Source organism: Rhipicephalus microplus, chromosome 6 (genome assembly GCF_043290135.1).
Source record: "Rhipicephalus microplus isolate Deutch F79 chromosome 6, USDA_Rmic, whole genome shotgun sequence".
Taxonomy (NCBI): domain Eukaryota; kingdom Metazoa; phylum Arthropoda; class Arachnida; order Ixodida; family Ixodidae; genus Rhipicephalus; species Rhipicephalus microplus.
In genome coordinates, this window is record NC_134705.1 from 189,301,356 (window position 1) to 189,324,686 (window position 23,331).

A 23,331-nucleotide genomic window follows, 5' to 3' on the forward strand; every position below is an offset into this window, starting at 1 on the left:
CGTTACAAGACACCAGAATCATTGAGAAACAAGTAATTAAATGCTCTGGTGCCACACACTTATCAGTCAGAACTTTAAAACAAACAATAAAATGGAAACGCAGGTTTAGGAAAGTAGTGAACAGCACCAAAACGAGGAAATGAAATGTTGAAGGCATTGCAGAAAACATACACAAAGAGAAAAAAATGAAAATAAAGCATGCCTCCAACACAGCTAGTCAGTGCATGAGACATGGCAATATAGTTAGCTCAGAAGAGGGGCCCTCAAAAAGAGGATTCCTCAGAGTGACAGCACTTGGCACCCTATGAAAAAGGCGGTGTGCAGCCAGTGCTGAAACAAGTGTACACATTACTTCAGCGTCCTTCAGATCATTCTGACATAAAACAGGAGACGAAAGGAAAAAGCGAAGAGGAACGGAAGATCACAGCTTTCTCAGGAAATATCGGCCACAGTGGTACAGTCATCATCCTTGATACAAGTTGCTGACTAGTCGCGCTAAATACTGCATTGCATATACGCACGCAACCGGAAACAAGTCTTTGCAAAAAAAAAAAACACGGCACTGCAAACACAGTCCAGACGATTGTCCACTGTTCAATTTAAAACCACGCAACTTCGGGTCATCCGAGATTAAAAGAGAGGACGTTTCGAGCAAGCTGAGATTACGAGTCCAGTTGTCTCTTCTGCTAAGCGAGCCTCAAAGCGGTGCGGAAGTCCTCACAGACAAGAGCTTCATGCGCGAAATGGTCGTAACCCAATCCAAACGAGATAGGCACATTGTGGTTTGTGACACGGTACAATCGTTCTTGCTAGACCATACGCACGTCCTTGGTAGACTGCACACTCATCCTTGCTAGACCACACACTCATCCTTGCAGGATCTGACACTCGGCCTTGCTAGACAATTTCGGCGTCGCTGCATGGGTGGAAAGTAAAATGGCATTGCTTAAAAACTAGTCTATACAGGCATCATTCTAGAGTTTTATGGACCACCTAGCCGGGTAATTTGTCTGTTTTGCACGTGGCACGGGAATGTTGCACACAAGCGTGCATTGAAAACGTTCATTTCTACGTCTTTTCTACAAGATTCTGGCCTACCTGGCGTAGCCTTATCTAGGCCAAGCTGTCCGTTAGCATAACAGGACAATAACAGTTTATGTATAGGACGTTATCGTTGCATCTCATTGCCATGAGCAAGAGGTTCATCTACGAGCGATGCGAAGAATAACTTGGGCTACGGGAACCCCAGCACCACGACGGCCGCTTCAAAACGACTCCGCGCCATCAGAAAAACAAGAAGCGCGTTTCTTCGAAATTAAAAAGACAATCCTGTACACATAAGTACTCGATGCAACAAGTGCGGGTGCTACGTATGATAAACAATGTCGAGCAGGAGCGTCAAAACACGTCGGCAGGCTTTTTGCGGAGGCCGGCAAGCGGGAAGCACTTAAAGAGAGATGTAGTCTCTTCTTGCCGAGTCATTACGAACTGCAGTGGGTGCTTCCGATTCTCTAACAGAAGATGCTTGCGTGACTCCTCTTAGTTTGCTGAAAAGAAAAAAAAAGAAAGAAAAACTTTCGAAAGAGAAAGAATGAAGCGGGTGTAGTGCCGAGTGCCAAGCATGCAGGTTTTGGAAATAACTTTCCAAGTTAACCCCAGGTGCAAAACCAGGCACACACACACGTGCCAACAGAAATTTTTTGTGTGGCAGTCATAAGATTGTGCAAATAAAAACACCCCATGGAAAACATTGCTAGGAAAAATTCACTGTCAAGACATTAGTAGAATTGAAGCATTCCAGCGCATGGGGAATCCAAGGTGAATTTTGTGTGCCACAGAATGCTGCACGTATGCCTAGTCCCATATTTTTTGCATATGAATCTCTGTTCTTGTCTTACACTCGGGTGCCTCAATTTTAATGCGTCACACTTTCTCTGCATGTCCGAGAGTTACATCGAATCATGCCATGTCAGGGTTCACCGAATGCTATGCATTTTGCGGCATATTTGATGCATACATGCATCACTTGTGAGAACTTGTAGTTAGACCCCCATCAGTGCATATTACGGATAAAACGTATTATCCGCAAGCTCTTGTCAACCGGGAATCCACCAAAACGCATGACACAAGGCGACCCCTAGTGCTCAATAAACCAGTCGACCCAAAGAATCAGCCAGCCTTGTCTTCCATTTTTACAGATCCCCCAAAAGCTCCCCGAAAATTGTGAGACATGTTTCACAACTTTTGGGTTGCTTCTTTGGAGAGATTCACAGGCAGCGCTAAACAAAAACGGTGGCATGCAAGCCTTCTCGACATTGATGCCGTTGAATTTCGTGTGCCGTGCGCAGTAGAAAAAGGTTCGATGGCAGGCAGTGAAGGTACCCAGACTAAGAAAAGATAAGGATAAAGTCTGTAATCATGCTCATGACTGGATCTACTTACATTCTAACTCCTGAAAAACACACAAAAGACACACACAAAAAGAACACGTGAGCAACAAATAAACACGAAGTGCTGGCCATGCAAGAGACAAAGCACCAAACCTTCACATAAGTACATTTTTCTTAGTAATGTTAATAATAATAAAAACTGGCAGCCCTGGAAAGACTGCATGGAATGTAAAAAATTGCAAGATAAGGCTTGGTAAAAAAATCATATGTTACATATAAAACACAAGTATTATGGTAATACACAACCCACAATGCAAACAAAGATGAAAAAAGAAAAGACATGGAAACTAGATCAAAAATGCTAATATACAAGAATCGGCTGCCAAAGCTATTAAATATGGCCTGAACATAGTAGATGTAAAAGAAAAAAAAAAATGACACGATAAGCACAAAATTAAAATCAAACATGAACAAATACTGGGATTTGAGCAGGTCATTTTAAACATTCTGGCTTTCAGTTATTTATTGAGCCCTGTTAGTTTCACCACACTCTTATGCCTAGTTTGTCATTTCCTTCTCATTTGTGTGTAAGCCTGTCGCTTCTTGTTCCCTTGCGAACGTGAATTCGCGAGCTAATTACAAATGCTACAGATCTGCGATTACATCCTGCCAAGTCTCGCACATTTACTGTGCTCATGTCGTAGCCATAAAAAATATACAATGGCACTTCTATGAGTAAGCAACACGCTTCTACCTTGGAGGTCTCTTGCATTTGAATACTACCGTGAATGTTTCGTTTGTCAAAAAAGTGTACGAGGACTATGGCGTTGCAACTTTGAATGCAACAAGGTAACAAGAAAAAAAATAGCATATGCAAAAGACTACAGTGCAACAAACAACAAGTACTGTGACAACAATGCAAGGGTAGCAACTAAACGACACTCAAGTGTGCAATACACGGCAGTTGGCAAAACAGTGCGACAGCGCGTGCAAATAGCAACGGTGCGCGTGCATTGTGGCCCAAAGCACAGTGCATCCTGGCAACAGATATGTGCATTGCTCTTATGGCCTGTAAGCTCCGTAGAGGTATGCATACTGACTACATAATGTAAACACTGCAATATGAAGAATACACAAAATATGAAGGAAGCATGTCAAATCTAAGAAATATATAAACCTAAATATCTTACACAGAAATAAGTGTTATATCTGAAAATTTGTAATAAAAGTTATTCTTAGCACTGTATCTATTACAAGGCTACAAGGCTATTTTTCATATTTTGTTATATCCGCGTTCGTTCTATTGAGTAGTTATATAGACCACTACCTGATTCGGTACATCTACAACTAAACTTGGTTTCTCTATCGGAAGGTGTAATTCGTCATTGAAAAAAACAAAAACACAGTCACACTTTCATTTCCTGAACTTTGTCTTGCGACATCAATGATGCAGAAGCGACGACATATGTAAACAACGTTGCTGTAGTATTCGAGCAGAAAATGTTATCGAAAGTTACATAACAGTTAGTGAACTAATTTAATACAAGACCTCTTGAAACGAGCCGGTGCAGTACTTTTGAAGTATGCCAACAGTACTGCTACCCATCTCTCCTACTGATTATATCTTTGGCCCCAGTGTACTTCCGCTAAATAATGGCAATACTGGAGCTACTGGAAATGTAATATACAAACCTAACCAGACACAACACTTCCCTTTGGAGTCCTTCAAGCATGTGTTAACACGGCTATTCAAACGCAAATACTTATGGTGCTACAAAAAACTCAAGCAATCACAAACAATAGGTATCTTAGTAGGCAGGTTGACATCACTGCGCTAAAGTCAGTGTTTTGGGAAAGAGTTCAAAAAAAAAGGTGCGTACAACAAAGTGGTACAGGTAACAAAATGACTGTGCCGGTGCAACCGAAAGAAAGGATAGCCGCAGGCAAAGGATGGTTTTTTTTTTTTTTTTTTTGGAAGTTCGAGAGAAAACGAAGCAACATGACAATACTTCGTACTCGGTGTACGACGGATATTCAAGGAGTAAGCGGAGCTGAACAAAAGGCATTGCAAAGATGTAATAAAAAGATGTAACAAAAATATTCAATTGGCTTGTACACTAATACTGATCGGAATGGATAAGAAGAAAGGGATTGTAAAAGCATGAGATGGCTTAATGATTGCTTCGGTATACTGGATTAACATAAAATAGGACGATTCGATATAGTATTGCTTCCTGAAAGTGTTTCTCAGTGTGACCGAGATTAGCCACATTAGAAAGAAAAAGAAAGGTACTGTAAAACGCGAATCAAGTGCCCCCTCCTCCACACACCCACTTCTCAAATATGGAAAAAAATTTCGATTTGACGCCAACAGGTGGTGCTTCAGCCGCATTAGTTCTCTCGACGCAGCAAGAGTCTTAAAATGACTCAGTGAATTATAACCTGAAGCCAAGATTACTATGCATAGCAGAGCCGGCACCGCAGCAATTCAAAGCTCATGGAATCATCAAATGGCCGTCAGTCAAGACAAGCAGGAAACCTTTGGCATACTGGTGCAAAATAGTATTAAAAATAAACAAGAAACAGGGTTAGAACAATGAAGCTGGGGTTCTGGCAGCAGTGGGTAACTGCCCAATCGTGAGGGATATTTTACCCAATCATGAGGAATAATATTTTACCAATAAGCAATAGTATCGAAATTCCCAGACGATTGTGGCACTGGCCCGTGGAGACAAACCTTCACCACATACTCTGGCTGTAAAATATTTATCATAATGAATAAAAAAGGATAATCCCACATTCTCCTGTGAAAAGCGTGCATCTTGCTACAGTGACCATTTAACCACAATAAAATTTCTTTTATCTCGTTTAATTAATTTACTTCTGTAAAAAATTGCACCTCAAGCTTGAAGCAATGCTTTGTGCTGAACGTATCAAAATAAGTGAAACGCATTGCAGACAGCTGCAACGGCACACGAGAGCAGCGAAACAAAAGCACCCGAAAACAAAGGCACACCACTTAACGACGCTTGAGCAGCATACCGATGAACAGAACACAGCTGTGCAGCACGCAAACATGCGGTACGATCCGACGAGCAGGCACGGAGGAAGCAGGCAGGACGGTGACGGCTCTTAACGGGTTTCCGTCGTGCAAAGGGCCAGGCCGACGTGCTCGTCACAGGCTCTTCGAGGGAGGTGGGGGGTGGCGGAGGGAGCGGGGACGGGGCCAAAAGAGGCGAGCTTATCAGACCTTTCGACAGTTGGCCTGGAGGTTGTGCGGGGCTTCGTTGAGCTCCTCGAGCTCGTCCCCGGGGTCGAGCTCGGACTGTAGTTGGAAGTACTGCTGACTCCGCGTGGGCCACAGCAGATGCGTAATGATGGCGTACGCCAGGAAGTCGGCGCAGGAGCTGATGCCTGCGTATGCAGCGTGGAAGCGGCGGTGATCACTGAAAAGCGCTGGTCACATTGCAGGGTTTGTCAAACAAGGGAAACAACGCCCGCATTCAAGTTTTGTTAGCCTCCTTTTTCGACATTCAGTCCTCTTCCTGTGGACAAGGTCTGACCTAGAAGTACCGGAAACAATTTTTTCCTAGCATTACTGAAAGTCGCACTGCGTGTGTGCTGCGGTGAGGTATATGATCTTCAAGACGCGCCAAGCACCAGTAGCCTTCAGGTGCTTAATGCAAGCTAGGTAGTGTTTCTTAGGGCACCCCTGTTGAATGACTCTGTGCGAGAGCAAAGTGCAGGGAACGACTGATCACCGGTACGACACCAAACGTCGTGTTGGCTAGACAATATCTGATCGACTAGTGACGAACAACATTGTGATGATCCCCCCCCCCCCCCCCCCCCCACAGCATCCCCACTTCTTTACAAAACATCATGATTTCTTTATTTTTTAACTTAGTCCACCTGTAGTCAAGTGACCAGCATAACCCCTGCTACTGCTACTACTACTACTATTAATACTACTACTACTATTACAAGTATACTTTCACTACACTACTGCGATGACGACAATGACATATGGTAGAGCACGAAAAATTTGCTACAGTAAGACGTTAGTCGTAGACGACTGTTATCAATCACCTCCTACTCACCAAGTATGAACTTCTGCCTCCAGAGGGCCGACACCTGGAGGGCGATGAGCGCCACGACAGGCAGATAGACAAACCAGCAGAGGAGCCCCGCTCCGAAGTGGAGGTAGAAGCGCAGCTTCCTGTGGTCGTTCTCGTCCATCATGGTGGACCGCAGCTCCGTGAGGAACCAGGCGGTCACCACGAGCCGGAAGCAGAGGGAGATCCAGCCCGGATACGTCTGGTACTCGTCGATCTCTTCAATTACATCCACTTCTGTCTGCGAAGAAGTCAACAGTGAAATGGCACTGACCCTCCTAGATGCGACTTGTCAAGAACTGTCTGTAAATGAGTCAAACTTGCCCAACATTATTGCGTTGCACTTAGCATGCGAGTATTCAACAGAATCAAAAATGTTATAATATACTTTGATATGCATGTTTTAGAGTAATTAATCTCAATTTCTAATTTAAAAATATTCCTGCTGTGGTCACTCATGTTTTTGTATAAATTGAATCGAATCTCTGGCTAGAAAAGTAGCACAATTTTGTTTCTAGTTACAATTATTTTGAGCAAAAAAAAATCATACTTCCGACGTAGCCTCAGAGGGCAGCGCCTGGAACAAGTTGTCAAGCATTAATTTAGCATTAATTACCACACCACTATTAAGAGGGTGTCTGCTACAGTGACAGCACGTGGTGATATCAGTTTCGGAAAATGCATGTCGTAAGACGCGACCACTTCTTTGCACAAATTAGTTCCAACACAAAAGTTTAATTGCATGCATTCCAGAATGCAGTTACGCTGTACCTAAAACGGTGTCTGTGAGTAGCTGCTTTGCATATTGTAGTGAATGTAAGGCTACATCAAACAACGCAACCTTTTTGCATCTTCGATAGATAGATATGTAGAGTTTAACGCCCCAAAACCACCATATGATTATGAGAGACGCCGTAGTGGAGGGCTCCGGAAATTTCGACCACCTGGAGTTCTTTAACGTGCACCCAAATCTGAGCACAAGGGCCTACAACATTTCCGCCTCCATTGGAAATGCAGCCGTCGCAGCCGGGATTCGCTCCCACGACCTGCGGGTCAGCAAACAAATACCTTAGCCACTAGACCACCGTGGCGGGACCTTTTTGCATCTTCAGTATGCAGTGTATTCGTATTGTTTCAGAGCACAGCGACGCTGCTAATGGGACCGAGTCACTCCATTTGTTCAGTATTAAGCAAGTTCAAAATCGTGATGTCTTTCCAGGCTAAGAATGGCCGTATTATCGCCACAAACGTACAGGAACCTCATGTCACACTGCATGACGTGTGCCATATCTTTTTTTCATTATTTGTTTTTTCAGATGTGATGCACTAAAACAAACTGCACTGTAATGAAGGCGCACCTGATGCTAAAATGGCTTTCTTATATACACTGTTCACTATACACTTATGTCTATTGTGCTGTGATTGTAGAGAAAAAACTTGCGTTTACTACATCCAATAATGAGTTATATCTGGCTATTCATCATATCGAGTTGTCCTTTATATCTGGGATTCGTTATATCGACGATCAAGCGCATTTATTGGTCACTAATGCAAGAACTCTGCTTAGCCTTTGCGAGACTTGCCAGTCATGTAAAAGAATAACACAGTGGAGCACAAAGCACTAGACAGAGGCTCACCATGTTCCAGACGTAGAGCAGGATCTGTATGCAGCTGTAGACGAACCAAATACAGAACAGTACTGGCTTCCACGTCAGCTCTGTACGCGTGATGGCCCAGCCTTTGGCAAGTAGCAGCAGAAGCAGCATGAACAGTGACTGCAAATAATAATAATAATAATAATAATAATAATAATAATAATAATAATAATAATAATAATAATAATAATAATAATAATAATAATAATAATAATAATAATAATAATAATAATATTAATAATAATAATAATAATATTAATAATAATAATAAGCAGAGTTTTCTAGACAGAAACAGTGGTACTCAGCCCAAGGGAGTCTAATCAAGAACGTAATATGAAATAAAATGTGTAGCCTTAGGAGACGACATGTCTGCAGAGTTGGTCGGGGAACTATTAGGCATTAAAGATATCTTGGTCGAAATTAAGAAGAAATGGGCACGGAGAGCGCATGTCGCACGAAGGCAAGATAACCAACCACTGCTCACCATAACAGACAAGATTCCCAGAAAAGGCAAGCGCACGAGGGGGCGGTGCAAAGTAAGGTGGTAAAATGAGACCAAAACTGGAGAGATAACACGGCCACAACAAGCGTGAGTTGGGTTCTTCGGTGAAACATGGGGGAGGCCTTTGCTGTGCAGCAAGCGTAGTCAAGCTGATGGCCATGTAGTGTGACCTTCTAGACTTGCCGGGAGCTTTTCAGCTCCCCCGTGAATAGCCGCATATCCTCTCAGAGGTCCCGCGTACTTGGGAAACGTATTTATTTGCAAACACCGCCAATGAATACAATTTACAAACCTGAGACAGCATGTAGCTGACGTCCCCCACGATCCCCAGTGACGGGACCCCGTCGCCGTCCATGGCGAAGATGGCCAGGTGAGCGATCGTCCAGAGAAACGAGAGCAGCTGCAGGGTGAGGGCGGCCGTGAAGAGTCGCGTGACAAGGTGCTTTTGTCGAATTACGGCGTACACCTGCAGCCCTGCCAGGACCAGGTAGAGGAGGAAGAAGAGAAGAACCCTCTCCAGGCTGCCCTGTGGATTAGAGCAAGATGGGAAAAGTCTTAGATTGCATGGATTAAGCTGGCAGGAAGTTTCGGGAGAAATTGGGGAGTTTCAGATGGTTAGGAGACAAAAAGGTGAAAAAAAAAAGGACATTGGGGAGTTTCCATAGGCAGCAGAAATTAAGATGGTAGGGAGTTTTAGAGACTTAAGGAAATCATCAAATATGGGAGGTTGTGGGGAGAATTGACATCATGACATAGAGATGACGGCAGAGAGAGGACAACGGCAGGCAGCGTAAGAGTTTTAGAAGGAAGGTCGGCACAATACATTATGAATAATGACGACACAAGGGAAATTCAAAAGAAAACAGCATTACATACAGGGTGTTTCAAGAAATGTGTCCAATATTCTTTAAAAATCAGAAAAAGGCGCTATTTGCTCACTGTCATCAACGTTGCTTTTTCTGTAGTGGCAGGCATCTTATGAGGGTTGAATACAACATTTGGAACAGTAATTAAGAAACTTAAATAAATATCTAATTAGTAGAGTTAGGCTGTTAAGTCAAGTGAGATAATTGAAGTCCTTCAAGCAAAAAACCCATCGCAGCTTGGAGATTTCTGAAAAGCTGTTTCTAGTAATAAATTAGAAGTAAGGGAAATCTCCCCAAACGGGTGGCGAATTCAAAATTCGAAAGAGCGCAACTGCCATATTCGTCCAAAATGAAGGAGTGTTGTTGTGTGAACCATCAAACCGACTTTATTGAGTGGGTGTGCAGACATCGCTGGCAATAATAGAATGCATGACGCACATACGTTAACGAACGAGAAATAACTACATTGCTGTAACCGCTGTTTCGAACAGTGACGTCATCGTAGTCATCTGCATGTTGCGCTCATCGGTGCTTTGGTTTCAATTTTACCACAGAATTTAAGAGAATTTTATTACTTCACAATTGTTACTAGAAGTAGCTTTTCGAAATCTCAAAGGTGCAATGAGTTCTTCGCGTGAAGGACTTAAATTCTCCGATTTGACTTAACTGCCTATGTCCACAAATAAAGACTTAATTATTCTAGCTTTTCTAATTACTCTTCCAAATCAAGTCTTCAACCCTCGTATGATGCCTGCTGCTACAGAAAAAACAGCTGTGAAGACAGCGAGCAAATAGCACCTTTTCCTGATTTCTTAAAGAATATTGAATACATTTCATGAAACACCTTGTATAAGGGAGAACAAAAGTGGCGACGAGGTTGCAAATTTTTTATGAAACTCACGGTGTTATAGCATCAGATGGTCTCAAAGGTTGAAAACATTCAAAAGCCTTCAAAATAATAGCACTGCAAGGAATTTTAAAATGGAACGTCAGGAACCCAAGCAAGGCCAAAGGTTCAGGAGAAGTTGGACGCTTGAAGAGATGAGAGTATTTTTGAACATAGCTCCAGCAATACACCCGTGTTCGAGAACATTGGTCACAACCTTAGAAAGACTCAGAGAGAATGGTGCCTTTACTTTCGGAGCATTGGCGACAAAGTTGACATTGGGGAGTTTTGCAGAAAGGCAGGCCCATAAGCTAAAGACAAAAGATAGGTTATCCACCTTGCATACTAATCAATAAGAAGACGACAATGTTACCCTGGTGCATGCTGCTGGCAGCCACCAAAGACTGATTATTTTGGCACCTAATTTCTCTTAAAAGGACTGTAAACATAAATAGCTTGTGGTCGCCCAACAAGTCGACAAGACCATCACAGTAATTAAAGAGAGCACCAGCCCGTCATAGCATGTCTTTTCAAAGATGAAGCAATAATCAATCTTCAACTCTTTCACTCTTGTTCACTAGTTGTCATAAGATTTTGTACCGAAATTGCAATGACGACTACACTCATCTACAAAAAATGGTCCCACATTAAGCAAATTGCAACTATGCTCATCATAGTTGTGTTCCTAGACGCTAAATGGCCATATTAGTCCATGTTGTGATGTTAGTTTGTTTTCTTTTATTTTAGATCCATCTTTATTTGTATTGTCATGAGCTGAAACTATCTTGTGGTTATATTTTTGTAAGCAATTAATGAAGTAACAGAACTCTACTGAACTGTAATGCTCCCCCCCCCCCCCCCCCCAAAAAAAAACTCTAGTTGAGCAAAAAAAAATGGGCACAATTGTTCTTTTTTTTTAAATGGTAACTAAAGGGTTAAAATAAATGTGTTTACTGCATCCACAGTCACTTTAACTTATTGACATAAGATGGTTAGGTCTATACAAGGATATTTGAGCAGTGTGGACTGACTTGCTATTTATGTTTACCTCGACTGACTGCACCATAATTTAGAAAGAGTAGTAATCTTGTGCTGAGCTACTACAAAAATGCCAGTGTTAGGTGGGATTCATGACTGCATCAATGTGCTTGAAAGCACAATACAGCTTCTACCCTGAACTCTGTCAAACTAAATTCTGTCATGCCAAAATTCAGAACCAATCAGAAAAAATTCAGCTATTCTTCGAGCCAATCACAGACGGCGAAGCAAAATTCCAGATTGTCAGGAGCCTCCCCCGTCCCGTTCAATTTGCTCTCATTGTAAGCGATCCATTCAACACCGACCGATTCGCTCGCATTGTGTAACATCATTGCAGACCTGCTTTGAAAGGCTGGTGGACGAACTGAGCAACAGCGCACACACACCTTTAGACTAAACAGAAGAAAAACGAAACAAGGGCTTTGAAAACGAACCACATACAGCTTGAGCTAAAGACGTGCAGCTTGAGCTAAGGTTTTGCTAACTTAACAAAAATAAAAGAACAACTTTCAGCAGACTAATTTTTGTGATGGCACATGCCTTAAAAGGAAATAAAAGATAGAGGGGGAGGATACCAAGGGGGTAGGCGCAGCGTGCTCATCTAACAGGACTGTTTCTCCCTTAAGGCAATGCGTTATTTCACTGCGACACATGAGCCTTCCCGAGAATTTGTCTAATGTAGAAAGTCATTCTGTTATTTAGGCAAGAAAAACCTTACCACCATATTCTTATTGGCTAAACTATAATATATGCAATGCTTCTTAGCAAACTTTCAGCTGATGTGTGCGTGTCTTTTTTTTTTTCGCTTTGTTCTTTCTTTTGTGCAAGCACCCGCTTTTCTTCTTTTCTTTTTGGCAATAAGATGAACCTATACAAACTAACCCACATGGCTACATTGCTATAAAACCTACCTGCTGCTCAAAGGAGAACTGGTACTCGAAAACGTTGTGAGAGGGCGCAGCCGGGTTGCCGTTCACAAGCCAGATGTCGTACGCTATCTCAATGTCCTCGTCGACCGAGTCCTTCCACTTGCAGTCTTTGCCCTTGCCTTCCCGGTAGCACGAGACCATGCTGACGTACCAAAAACTAAACAAAGGAAAGACGGAAGCATTACAACATGCCCATAAAGTAACTAAAAGAAAGAAAAAAAATTGGGCCAATTGCATGCTATGGCAACTGTTGGACAGTGAAGCTGTAATGATGATGATGATGACTTTCAGTAGAAATAAGTCATTCTTACTTCAAGAATCTTTATCGTTATATCACTTAATTTTTTTGTTCCATCCCCACGTTGGTCACGTGACCTGCATGATGTCGATTACTACTACTATGATAACAACACAGGGGTAGAAAGCTTTCCGGCGGAACAATAATAACAAATCATAATATAACATTTGTGCCTTCCATCAACGTTAACCATAACTTGTCTGTCCAGTAACCATGCCGCTAAATATTTACACTCTACATTTACACTCTACCGTTTCACAAGCCAGTTCACGTTACTGGACTGCTTGCCATTAGTGCCGTAAAATCTTGAGCATGCCGTGTAAAACATCGTTGGCGCAAACTTGAAAGAAGACAAAAGAAGAGACTCGGAAAAGCGCATACTCGCAACTGACTTTTATTGAACCGAAGCTAATCTTATGAAACCCTCACGCATGCATACAACCACACGAAAAGCCCAACCAACTATAATAAAAACCTATCAGCTAGAAAAGTTAATTCATTATCATACGATGACAGGGACGGAACACTGATACATTGTTTGCCGAATTGCCTAATATATATCGCTTCTGCCAATTCACGTGCCACTTTGTCTTTGCTTCTTAGCAAGATTCTTGTGCAGTGCAGTAGCGGTTCACACAAGCACTCTTCACAATGATACGGCAAATGTGAAACCATGCCGTTCCTCATTGACAGCGCATGTTCCCTTAAGCGATCGTTTATACATCAGCACAACTGGCCTATGTACACCTTGCCACAACTGAGCAGGATCAAGTAGACAAAAACTTCCTTTCGTGCTTCTTTACACGATCAGCACTTGGTACGCCACCCGAACGAGCACAAACACACGAAAGCCTCCGAGGTGCCGAGAACACGACAGGGACCTCTAAACGAGAGGCTATGTTCTTCAATGAATAAGCCACTCTGTGTACATACGGAATGGCAACAGGTCGCTTCTGTGTTTTTTTCTTTTGTACCTGAATTGCCGGTGCCGTCATGTCGAAATTTTTTTTCAGTAAAGCTTCACATACTGACGTTAACAACAGCAAAGGAAAACCCGCAGACACGAGCCTGGATATCTGCACCCTGAAACTTTCCTCAAGAACGAGGTGGCAAGACCTGGTAAGAGCCAACTGTAAGCTCGTACTAGCAATGGCCCTTTTTACTAACTTTAGAATGCAGGATATGATACGGCAAGACAGCCTTCTGAGCACGAGGGTGATACATCCAACAAAGATGGTTTTTGTCAAGCAAGAGAAACTGCAATTTGTCACTGACGGGAAGCTCGTGTGTAAACTTGAGCCCTTGTCCGAACGCCCTAAACTTATCTAAAACAAAAGTGACACATTCAGAGTAGGGTTCATCAGACTCCTTTTTCAAAAGAACCAAAAAATCGTCCACGTATCTAAAAACGCATACCACCTTGTCTTTGGACAAAACAGTGTTCAGGTACTTATGTGGTACACACGAAATAACTCATGCGCAGCAGTCATATTAGCTTTAAACATCTACTGTGACAGACAGATGTACACCTATAGTATGGCTATGCTAGTCCCCCCTGCAATCTACATTGATAAAAGAAAGTCAACACAAGCTATGGTCACAGTACATACAAACTCTGGCTTAATTCACAGACATTCTGGTGAGTCTCCTAAACTTTCTTACCACGCACAGAAAAGAATAACGTGGACAAGGTCAATGGGTTCCGTACGTTCCAAGGGAGCGTGTTCCCTTCAACAGCAGTTTTATTTACTAAGAAAATATATAAGAGTACAGCAGTTAAACAAGGAATAAACCAAATTAGAGGCAGGTTCTATTTAGGCAGCAATGACATTTAGGCGATCTCTGTTTAGCGAGATTAAACTGTGTTGTCATGCTACTGTTGCAGCGCAGACCACAGCAGCTAAGGTATTAGCTAAATACTAAACTTTTTATTGAGCCAACATGAGCGCGGCAAAAGCAGGTGAACGCTCAAAGCACAATAGCAGCAGGCACAATCGTCGAAAACCTGTCCACCATTTCAATGTTTTTAGAATAATTGCACATGCATCATTATACAAGGGTCACTGTACTTTCAAGCACAATCACTGCCTACAATTCAATTAGATAAGTGTCGTATGGCTGAAGGACAACATTTGAGAAATTTCCAATACACTCTGCCAAATGATTCACTACCCAGTCAGAAATCGGCAGCCAGGGAAGAATAAATATGTATATCTGTCAATACTAAAAAGAAACCAAGGCATTTGCGGATTCTTTTACGCAGATAAATGAACAACAAAAAGCAGAAGTCCCAAGGAAAAGTGTATCTGAATGTAAAATAATCTATCATTTTATATACAGTTGGAAAGCCAAAGTAGAATGTATATTAATAAAAAAATATAAATGCAGACCTCCGACTCTTTCCTGTTTCCATGCAACTGTTGCAGTTTTTTTTTAGTATTATTTACACACTGTATTCACTCACAAAAGTTGCACAGGTGAACCGGCACTGCAGCGACGTATTGTGTGAGAAAAACAGCTGCCAGCTGGGCTTGCAATGAAACAGTGCCCTTGTTCTAGTACAGAAGAGTGATGACGCATGACTCGCCCGATTCTCATTCCAGGTATTGTATAAGACCGCACTTTTCAAGAACTGCTCGGACTTGAAGCTACCTTTCTTCTTTTCATTTTTTTTTCTACAATATGTCATGCAGTGCAAGAAGATGACCCGCTGTAACAAAAGGGCGGATTATTTATGCTTGCAACATCATGCTTCGTGCAGTTACGTACCGCGCACTTCAAAACCAAATACGTGGAAATATAAAAAAGACCAATGGTGGTTGATAGTGTCAATTTATTACTTAATTATAACTGGCAGTTCTTAGATTTATTACAACTCATTAAAAAAGTATGAAGATATGGCAAAAGGGACAAAAAATGAAAAGGTGGTAAGAACACATCTTCAATACTAGCTAACAATTCGTACGCTGGATCATTCGATGATGCGAGTGTTACTTGTACAGGAAAAAGAAATGTAAGATTACATAACAAACATCTTCCCTAATAGGCTATTAAACTATTTACTCGAAATTGAAAAGCATAAACCCTATACAAGTCATATTAGAAACCTTTATATGAGATTACGTAACAAACATCTTTCCTAATAGGCTGTTAAACTAATTACTCGAAATTGAAAAGAATACACCTCCTACAGGTCATATCAGAAACCTTTGCCTCCGCGCTGACTTATATGTTATTTTTTCAGTGACAGAGTGGTTTTTCGAGTGACGTTCGTCCTTTGGTGCAGATTTCACAAAATGAATGATCGACGAAATGCCTTGTGAAATCGGAACACAATGGCGCCGAAGGTCATACAGCATGTTCGGTGATGTGGCTGGATGAGTTGCAGTGAGCATCGTGCAATGGACTAATTACTACTCCATTTTGATACTGATTATTTCAGTTCAGCATCCCATCAATATAGGTAAACCTAAACCTGTTATTAAAACCATGCATGTTTAAATGAATGTATCGAGGTGTTTATCACAATTTGATGCCACAGCTTTTTATACACATTTTTTTCCTTTCTGCGTGCACATGCATAAAATTTGTATATGTCTTCCTAATTACCAGTATTTTATGTTGTTACTCTATTTTTCTCTATACTACTCCAAACATTTTCTTTTGTTCCCTGTGTTTGCTTGTGTTGCCTAGTAGTGCATGCTGCCCTATGTAAGGGCCCCACACATTGAAGCTGCATTTCAGCACATTTTTGTCGGGGGACCTTTCTATTAGGTTGGTAATAAACTTGACCGATATTAATATTAAACCTAGAAATTACAGCAACAGAGCAAAAGCGCTTGACCTACAAGTCAACACCACCGAAAAAGACTTTTTGAGGGAGAGTACGGAGCAAGAACTACCTTCGCCTATACTGCAAAAGTTTTGGGAGTTTCCACTAATTTTCTTTTGAACTCTCCTTGACAAACCAAGTGTTGTTTTAACTTTCTTTTCAAGTCAGAATAGGTATTCCTTTTTCTATGTCTCCAAGTTGGACTTTCGGAAAGACGACCTTTTTATATTGTGTACCTCAAAACAAAAGTAGGCCAGACATGCCAGAGGTCCCTTTTGCCAAACAGACGTCTCCACGTGCGAGCTTCCTTTTATTTTATTTTTTTTTCTGGCGGACACTGCAACAGAGGCTATAGTTTCCGACAAGCAGGCTTATCACTCAGCTGCACTGAATCACACGGGCACGCACAGACTTCTGGGGTCGAAGCCTTATCAACTAGTACGATAAGGAGAAGAACGAGACAAATAAAAAAAAATCAGTCCTTGCAAGCATAGTACGTGATGTAGACTAGCCGAAATGTCCGTGGATGTTTGCAACAGATTTTGCTGGGGCAATGGTGGCCACGGCATATATATATATATATATATATATATATATATATATATATATATATATATATATATATATATATATATATATATATATATATATATATATATATATATATATATATATGCGTTCCACTCGATGATACTACTTCCTTTTCCGCCCCAGTGTAACCTATTCCACCCATCAGACCACTTGTGCGCGGGCCACCCTCGCGGAGGATTGACCCAGAATCGGCGAAACTGCGCTAGACTGGAAGTACCAGTTGTAAAACGACGCGCGCTCGTTTTTTCCCGCGCTTCCTGGTGTGGCCGAAATTGAAAGCGCTTCCCCCCACCTCCTCTCCCTTTTCGACCGGCCTCTTTCTGTTTCATTTTTGGCCACCTAGCCACGCATTGCTAACAGTCTAGACACCTATTAGTGACCTACCCATGACTCTGCACCACTAGTAACGGACACGGCTAGACGCACGCAAGACCGTGCGACCTCCTCTAGACCTGTACTAGACTTAGACTAAACCAGAGCCACGATTCGACACAAGCCGCGCCTGAATGCGACACAAACTTCCGCGCAGACACGTGAAAACATCGAACGAAAATAGCGGGTGAAAACGTCGGCGACCGCCGCAACAAGCGTGATGATTACAGCTTGTATGTAACTTCCGTCCACGTGACGAACAGGACGGTTGGCGCGTATATCGTTACAGCACACTTCTGCACAAGACTGAAGGTAAATACCGCATCAGCACTCGGTCCGGTAAAACTAGGAGGTTAATCCTACTTCGCGGGTGAAACGTTCGTTCGATGTCGTGTAATTATGGTTTCGATAAATGCAGTAAATGTTTTTTTCACAATTACGTATTAAAGATCCGCTTCTGCAAGGAGGCCAGGTGAAGAAATTTGGGCACAATAGACAGCCGCTAAGTCCGCGTACTGCCCTAATTCAACCGGCTGGCTTTACTCAAAGAATCCAACTCGTACGTGACGCAACCTCGCAAACGGTTCCCGCTGTGCTCCGTTGGATCGTCGCTCTCCCCCATTACATTCCCGCACGCACTGGAACACTTGGCTTTCGTAATAGCCCCGTGCGGTACATGTCAGGGGTGTATGCAGCCGGATGTTTACAAGCGGAACGGGTCGAGTTGCGGGCTAACTTGCAGCTGCGTGCCAATTAGCATACCGCGCGCGAAACCAGCACGAGCAGACAAAACGTGAGGAGGGCCCGCACGGGCGAGGAGTGAGTTATACATACGCTGTCGCAAGGATAATTAAGGAAGACGGTTCGTGCCGGCTCCATGTCCTAGATGAGCCGTAATAGGGACCCGGCCGCGCAGTTGATTATAGCGGTTGTCTCGCGTAATCGCGCTGTAACGACGTACTACAGGGCCGTATATTCTGACGAACACACCTGGGTAGTTACGACACAGAACGCGGAGAACTGTTTTGTTGTTGACGTTGACCAAAAGCGTTCTCAGGCTGCCGTGTCTAGGTGAATGCGGTCGCTAGAACACGGAATGACAGATGGACCACTCGCTCGTCCTGTCTGGTGATCGAACGGGCGTACCAAATCACGCCCCGTAGTTTGTTTTAACCGAGATCGTGCTCAAGACAGACTAGTAGTTTCCTCGACTGCTAACCCGAAGGTGACGGGATCGAATCCCGGCCGTACTTTCGGTGGAGGCGCGAGAACGATTGAGGCCCGCCTACTTCGATTTGCGTGCACGCTAATGAAGCCCAGGAAGGCGGAATTTCCGGAGACCTCTACTACGGAGTCCAACAAAATAACATATCGCGGTTTCGGGTTGTTGAACCGCAACAATCAATCAAAATTGACAGCTTACCGAGCTTGATGAAGATCGCGTACGGTGTAGGTGAACTGGTGACCGGCTACTACGCGACTTGGCTTGTCCTCATCCTCGCACAGCTTTCCGGCCGCGCAGGGTACGTTTCGGAGAAAGTCCTGCGTGCCGTTCGGGTTGCAGTTGCTGTCGAAGGCGACCCGGTTGATGGCCGCGAACATGAGGTCGCAGACTGACGACGAGCTGGCGTCAGCGTAACCCTGCGTCCGATTGCCGTAGAAGGCGAGAAAGTTGTCCCTGTCGGCGACCACAAGCGTACCGCGGTGCGTGAGGTCGCCCTTCGCCGCCGACGTCGCCGTGACGTTGCCGTAGATGTAGCCGAGCGTGTTTTCGTGGTCATGCCGGTCGGTCTTCTTGAAGCCGAACTTCGCGAGGAACGTGAAGAACTGTCCCGTGCGGAAGGTGCCCCGCAGGTGAAGGCACTGCGCACTCCATGCGGTAGCGGCGAGCAACACGAACACGGCGCGAAGAAGGCGCATCGGTAGCAGTGGGCGGGAGTGAAGAACGGGAACTGTAAACGACGATGACGGCTCGTCTCTTTCAGGCCAGCGACGTTAACTCAACTTGCGAAGACATCGTCGCGACGCGCCACTCTGATGGGGCGTCGTTTTTTTTCAGGTCGGAGGCATCACGACCGCGACGTAAAACGCGTCCTCTCCCTGGAGGTGGCCGAGCAAGCGCACGCCCGCAACTCCCGCAAAACGCACCGCAGGACGACGCGCAGAACCATGACCTACTACACTCCTGACCTGTTCAGATAGCGGGGTTCCTATGGGAGCGCGTGTCCCCGCTCTCGTTCAATCGCTCGCCGTAGGTGGCGCTACCTATAACCTGTTCGTCTGCTTCTTTACGGTTGTTTTGTAGGCGCTGGTATAAGAATGCCTGCTTTCTGTGGTGAACTGTCGGCATATATGTGACTATTTCTTCCCATACATTGCTGGTCAAGTAAGCTGTTCAGTGCGCTTAAGAATTTATAGCACACTGGTTGACAAACGTGGAAACCCGTGGATTTACATGATTTTGGACAGCCTATGCGTTGTCGCGTGCATTTTATTGCAAAAAAAATTCTGAATGTCTTTTAGTATTATTATTTCTGGATATTTCTAAATTGTGGATCATAAATTCGCACTACGAGTGCTTTGTTGGTTAAAATTTGACTACAAAGAGTGAAGGTGACGTCAGCGAACAGGTGCTGCCTAGCGCCACGCCGCTCGTAGGTGACGGCCCTAGCGGCAGAAGGTATGAACTAGAACGTGGGCGCTGGAAGAGGTGCTCTCTGGGCAGGTCAGGAGTGTAGTAGGTCATGCGCAGAACTGCCGCCAGGCGGCGACGCACTTTGGATCGACTTCTGGATTGACTCGACTGACGTAAGTGACTTTGCTCAGGCTTGCTTTGATTTCATACGAGCCCTTAGTAGCCAGCTTTCTCGCCGACTTCGCCGTCTCCGCCTACGAGCTAGGTCGGAGCGATCGCTTTCGGATTTCCGTTTTGTCCTCGTATTATTATTTTTTTTTATATTGTCGCCAGATCGGTTGCCCCGACATGCTTTCCAGTAGAAGAAAAACGCGTTGGTAGGTTTTTCTCCTTAAATTTGTCACGCTGGGCAGCTTTTCCTCGCGAACAGCTCGCGCTGTCGGAATCTCCAAGTGAAAGTAGTTAGCAGTAGTTTTGACACTTCGACGATGTCCGGGTCTTATTATTTCGTGATCGTCGGTCACTTCGACAACCCAGTATACGAGATGGAGTTCCACCCCGCCAACAAGCAGGCGAACAAGGTAAGCTCGAACTTTGTAGACTGTAACTGCAATCGGCGTAGACAACTTGATCCATCTCCAGTAAAAAAACACAGGGCTGTGTCTTCGTGCTTACGTTTTCCCCTCCCCTCTACGGACTAAGATAGTCGTCCGCCGATTAATTCAATGAAGTCTTTCTTCTCTCTCTCAATTGTCACTTCTTATCAGGAAGACCACCGTTATCTCAGCCAGTTCATCGCTCATGCCGCCCTTGACCTGGTGGACGAGTGTATGTGGGCCACCAACAACATGTACCTGAAGGTGGTCGACAAGTTCAACGAATGGTTTGTCTCGGCCTTCGTCACGGCGAACCGTATCCTTAGCGATGGTCGGCGTGGTTTGTCTCTCGAGTTCGAGGGTGTAGTGCAGGTGTTGTCATATAGTGTTCTGCAGCGTAGCAATTGCGGCTAGTTGGCATTAGTTTATCTTTAAACAGTGCACACACACGCACACTAAGACGCAAAGAAGTGACTCGCAAGTGATCGTGTGCTGTGGAAATGTCACGATGTCTTGCTATAGCGCACTACAAGAAGCTCGTACCAAGTTCTGATGTCAGGGCACAGTAGAAACCAAAACTAGCCTTTTCATATTGTGATTAACCTTACAGGGCATACTCGTGCTTACTGGTATGTTCTCTACGCTCTACAGGACGTGACCCTTCCTCTGACGTGGAAAAAAAAAACCTAAAGTTTCTCGATGTCAGTACACCATTTAGGTTCCGCTTACTGATTCTGCGTTTGAGATGGGGCAGGGATTCGAATTTTTGTTTGAGTGTCACTTACCCTTGACAAGATTACCAAAGGCATGCGGTTCCTCGTGCTGCACGACGTGAAGAACGAGGACGGCATCAAGAGCTTTTGCACCGAAATGTACGAGTTCTACGTGAAGGTATGGAGCCCATAGCCCTCCGGTTTGCTGGTTCACTCAACCGATTCTCGACGTTGTTATCTGAAAGCCCACAGGGTTACCCATGCATTCATCTGAGCAATGCCTCCTAGAAATGTTTGTCTAAGATAACTCGAAAGCGACAACCATCGTCCACTTTTTCTTTTCATCCAATGCATTCATCCTGCCCCGCCACGCTCTGAAAATCTTTCTACATCTAACATGGTCTTGTGCCACCTCCATGATTGGCAATGCCTTAGAGGAGAAAGCAATTCTGTTTTTCCTCAGAAACAATGCCATTAGTTTACATAGATTAAGCACTATGCTTAATCATACACAGATTAAGCATTATGTAGCAGACCGCATTTCTGTGAATAGTTCGCCAACTTCACCTTATGCAGTGGCATGTGTGTGTTTGTTTTGTATGAGTGTGCGTACGTGAAAATGAAAAATTTCGCGTGCAAAATTTATAAGTTTTGAAGGAAAGTTGACCACCCCCCATTCATCCGGCCACATCATGCAGCGGATGCTGCCAAAATTGGAGCGAGAACCTCGAGATGGTGCCTGTATTTTCTTATCGCATGTTTTTCTCACTCCCTGGAAGCCCTTTCCACTCAAGAGTTGCGCTACCAGTGTTGCGATTGGGTGATTTGCTAATGTGATAGAAATCGTTTCTTTCTCTAGTGTCCCTCTATGTGAAATTTCAAGTGCCCGCTGGTTGAATGCTGCCTCTTTTTGTGTCCATTTCAGTACGCCTTGAACCCATTCTACGAGCACAACACTCCCATCAAGTCGGCGGCTTTTGATGAAAAGGCCAAGTTCTACGGCAGGAAGTACTTGACGGGCTGAGCACATCTGCGAACTTCTGTGTTCCGAGAGAGAGAGAATGAGCTCGAAGCTACTTTTACAAGCTTGCAGAAGATCAGTGAGCATCAGCTCTGCCTTGAAACCATTTATGTTGTGTGTGAATCACGTTTCAAACGCTTTTCTTTGTGTGTGGGAGGGGCAGAAGGGTAATAAACCTGTGATGGAAGAACTACTGCTTTGTTAATTTGCCAATCAAGTACCATTTTGTTTCTTTCAGTAACATGTTAAAAGACAGCATTTTCTACTTGCAGTGCATTCTGAAAGTTGCAAAGCTGACTTGAATTGCTGTAATTCATGCACATTTTGACAGTTCGTGAGAATGAGTAATGTTATGAAAGTACAAGCAGCGATGACACCTTGATGCATGACAAAGCGCATTCCAGTTTGCTTAATTATGTCAGGATCGACCCACTGAGTCGCGACCTCCAATTACAATGCACCTGTGTTTGGTCTGAATGGTGGTGGAATATGGATGCCCAAATAGAGTGGATTTAAGAATCAAGAGAAAGCGTTGCTTCATTTTTCATGGCACAGAGTAGCACTTCTGTACAGCCTCGCAATAAGACAGTTGTGCATTGACTGAAGTTTGGAAGTCTCGGTAGGCTTCCAAAACTGCTTCCAAGCTGCAGTTGCTGAACAAGTCAGCGCTATTGTAGGTATTTGACATTGGCTGTTGGTTTTAGAACCACCAGCCGCAGATTAACCTCGTACAAGAACAAACACACAGTTCTTAATGCTATGCTGCAGAGTTATACAGAGTAAGAAGCTGCATGTTTGCAGTAAGGACAGATAACCTTAACAACACTTCAGGCACTTCGGGTATTTCTGTATCAGTTTTTATTTCAATAACCTACGAAGGAGAAGCAGCAGT

The 23,331-nt window shown here is 43.8% G+C and overlaps 2 protein-coding genes across 2 annotated transcripts; one reads left to right on the forward strand and one right to left on the reverse strand.

Moving 5' to 3' along the window:
- Positions 1–1,367: 1,367 nt before the first annotated feature.
- On the reverse strand, positions 1,368–19,597 carry LOC119166971 (integral membrane protein GPR180-like). The gene is made up of 7 exons (XM_037418370.2): positions 18,898–19,597; positions 12,364–12,538; positions 8,955–9,188; positions 8,143–8,280; positions 6,491–6,746; positions 5,641–5,804; positions 1,368–1,547 (listed from the first exon to the last, which is right to left on the reverse strand). Exons 1-7 carry the CDS (start codon positions 19,392–19,394, stop codon positions 1,512–1,514), a joined length of 1,500 nt encoding a protein of 499 aa, XP_037274267.2. The 5' UTR covers positions 19,395–19,597; the 3' UTR covers positions 1,368–1,511.
- Positions 19,598–20,353: 756 nt separating this feature from the next.
- On the forward strand, positions 20,354–22,629 carry Trs20 (trafficking protein particle complex subunit 2). The gene is made up of 4 exons (XM_037418371.2): positions 20,354–20,690; positions 20,877–21,021; positions 21,511–21,596; positions 22,344–22,629. Exons 1-4 carry the CDS (start codon positions 20,598–20,600, stop codon positions 22,440–22,442), a joined length of 423 nt encoding a protein of 140 aa, XP_037274268.1. The 5' UTR covers positions 20,354–20,597; the 3' UTR covers positions 22,443–22,629.
- The last annotated feature ends 702 nt before the right edge of the window (positions 22,630–23,331 follow it).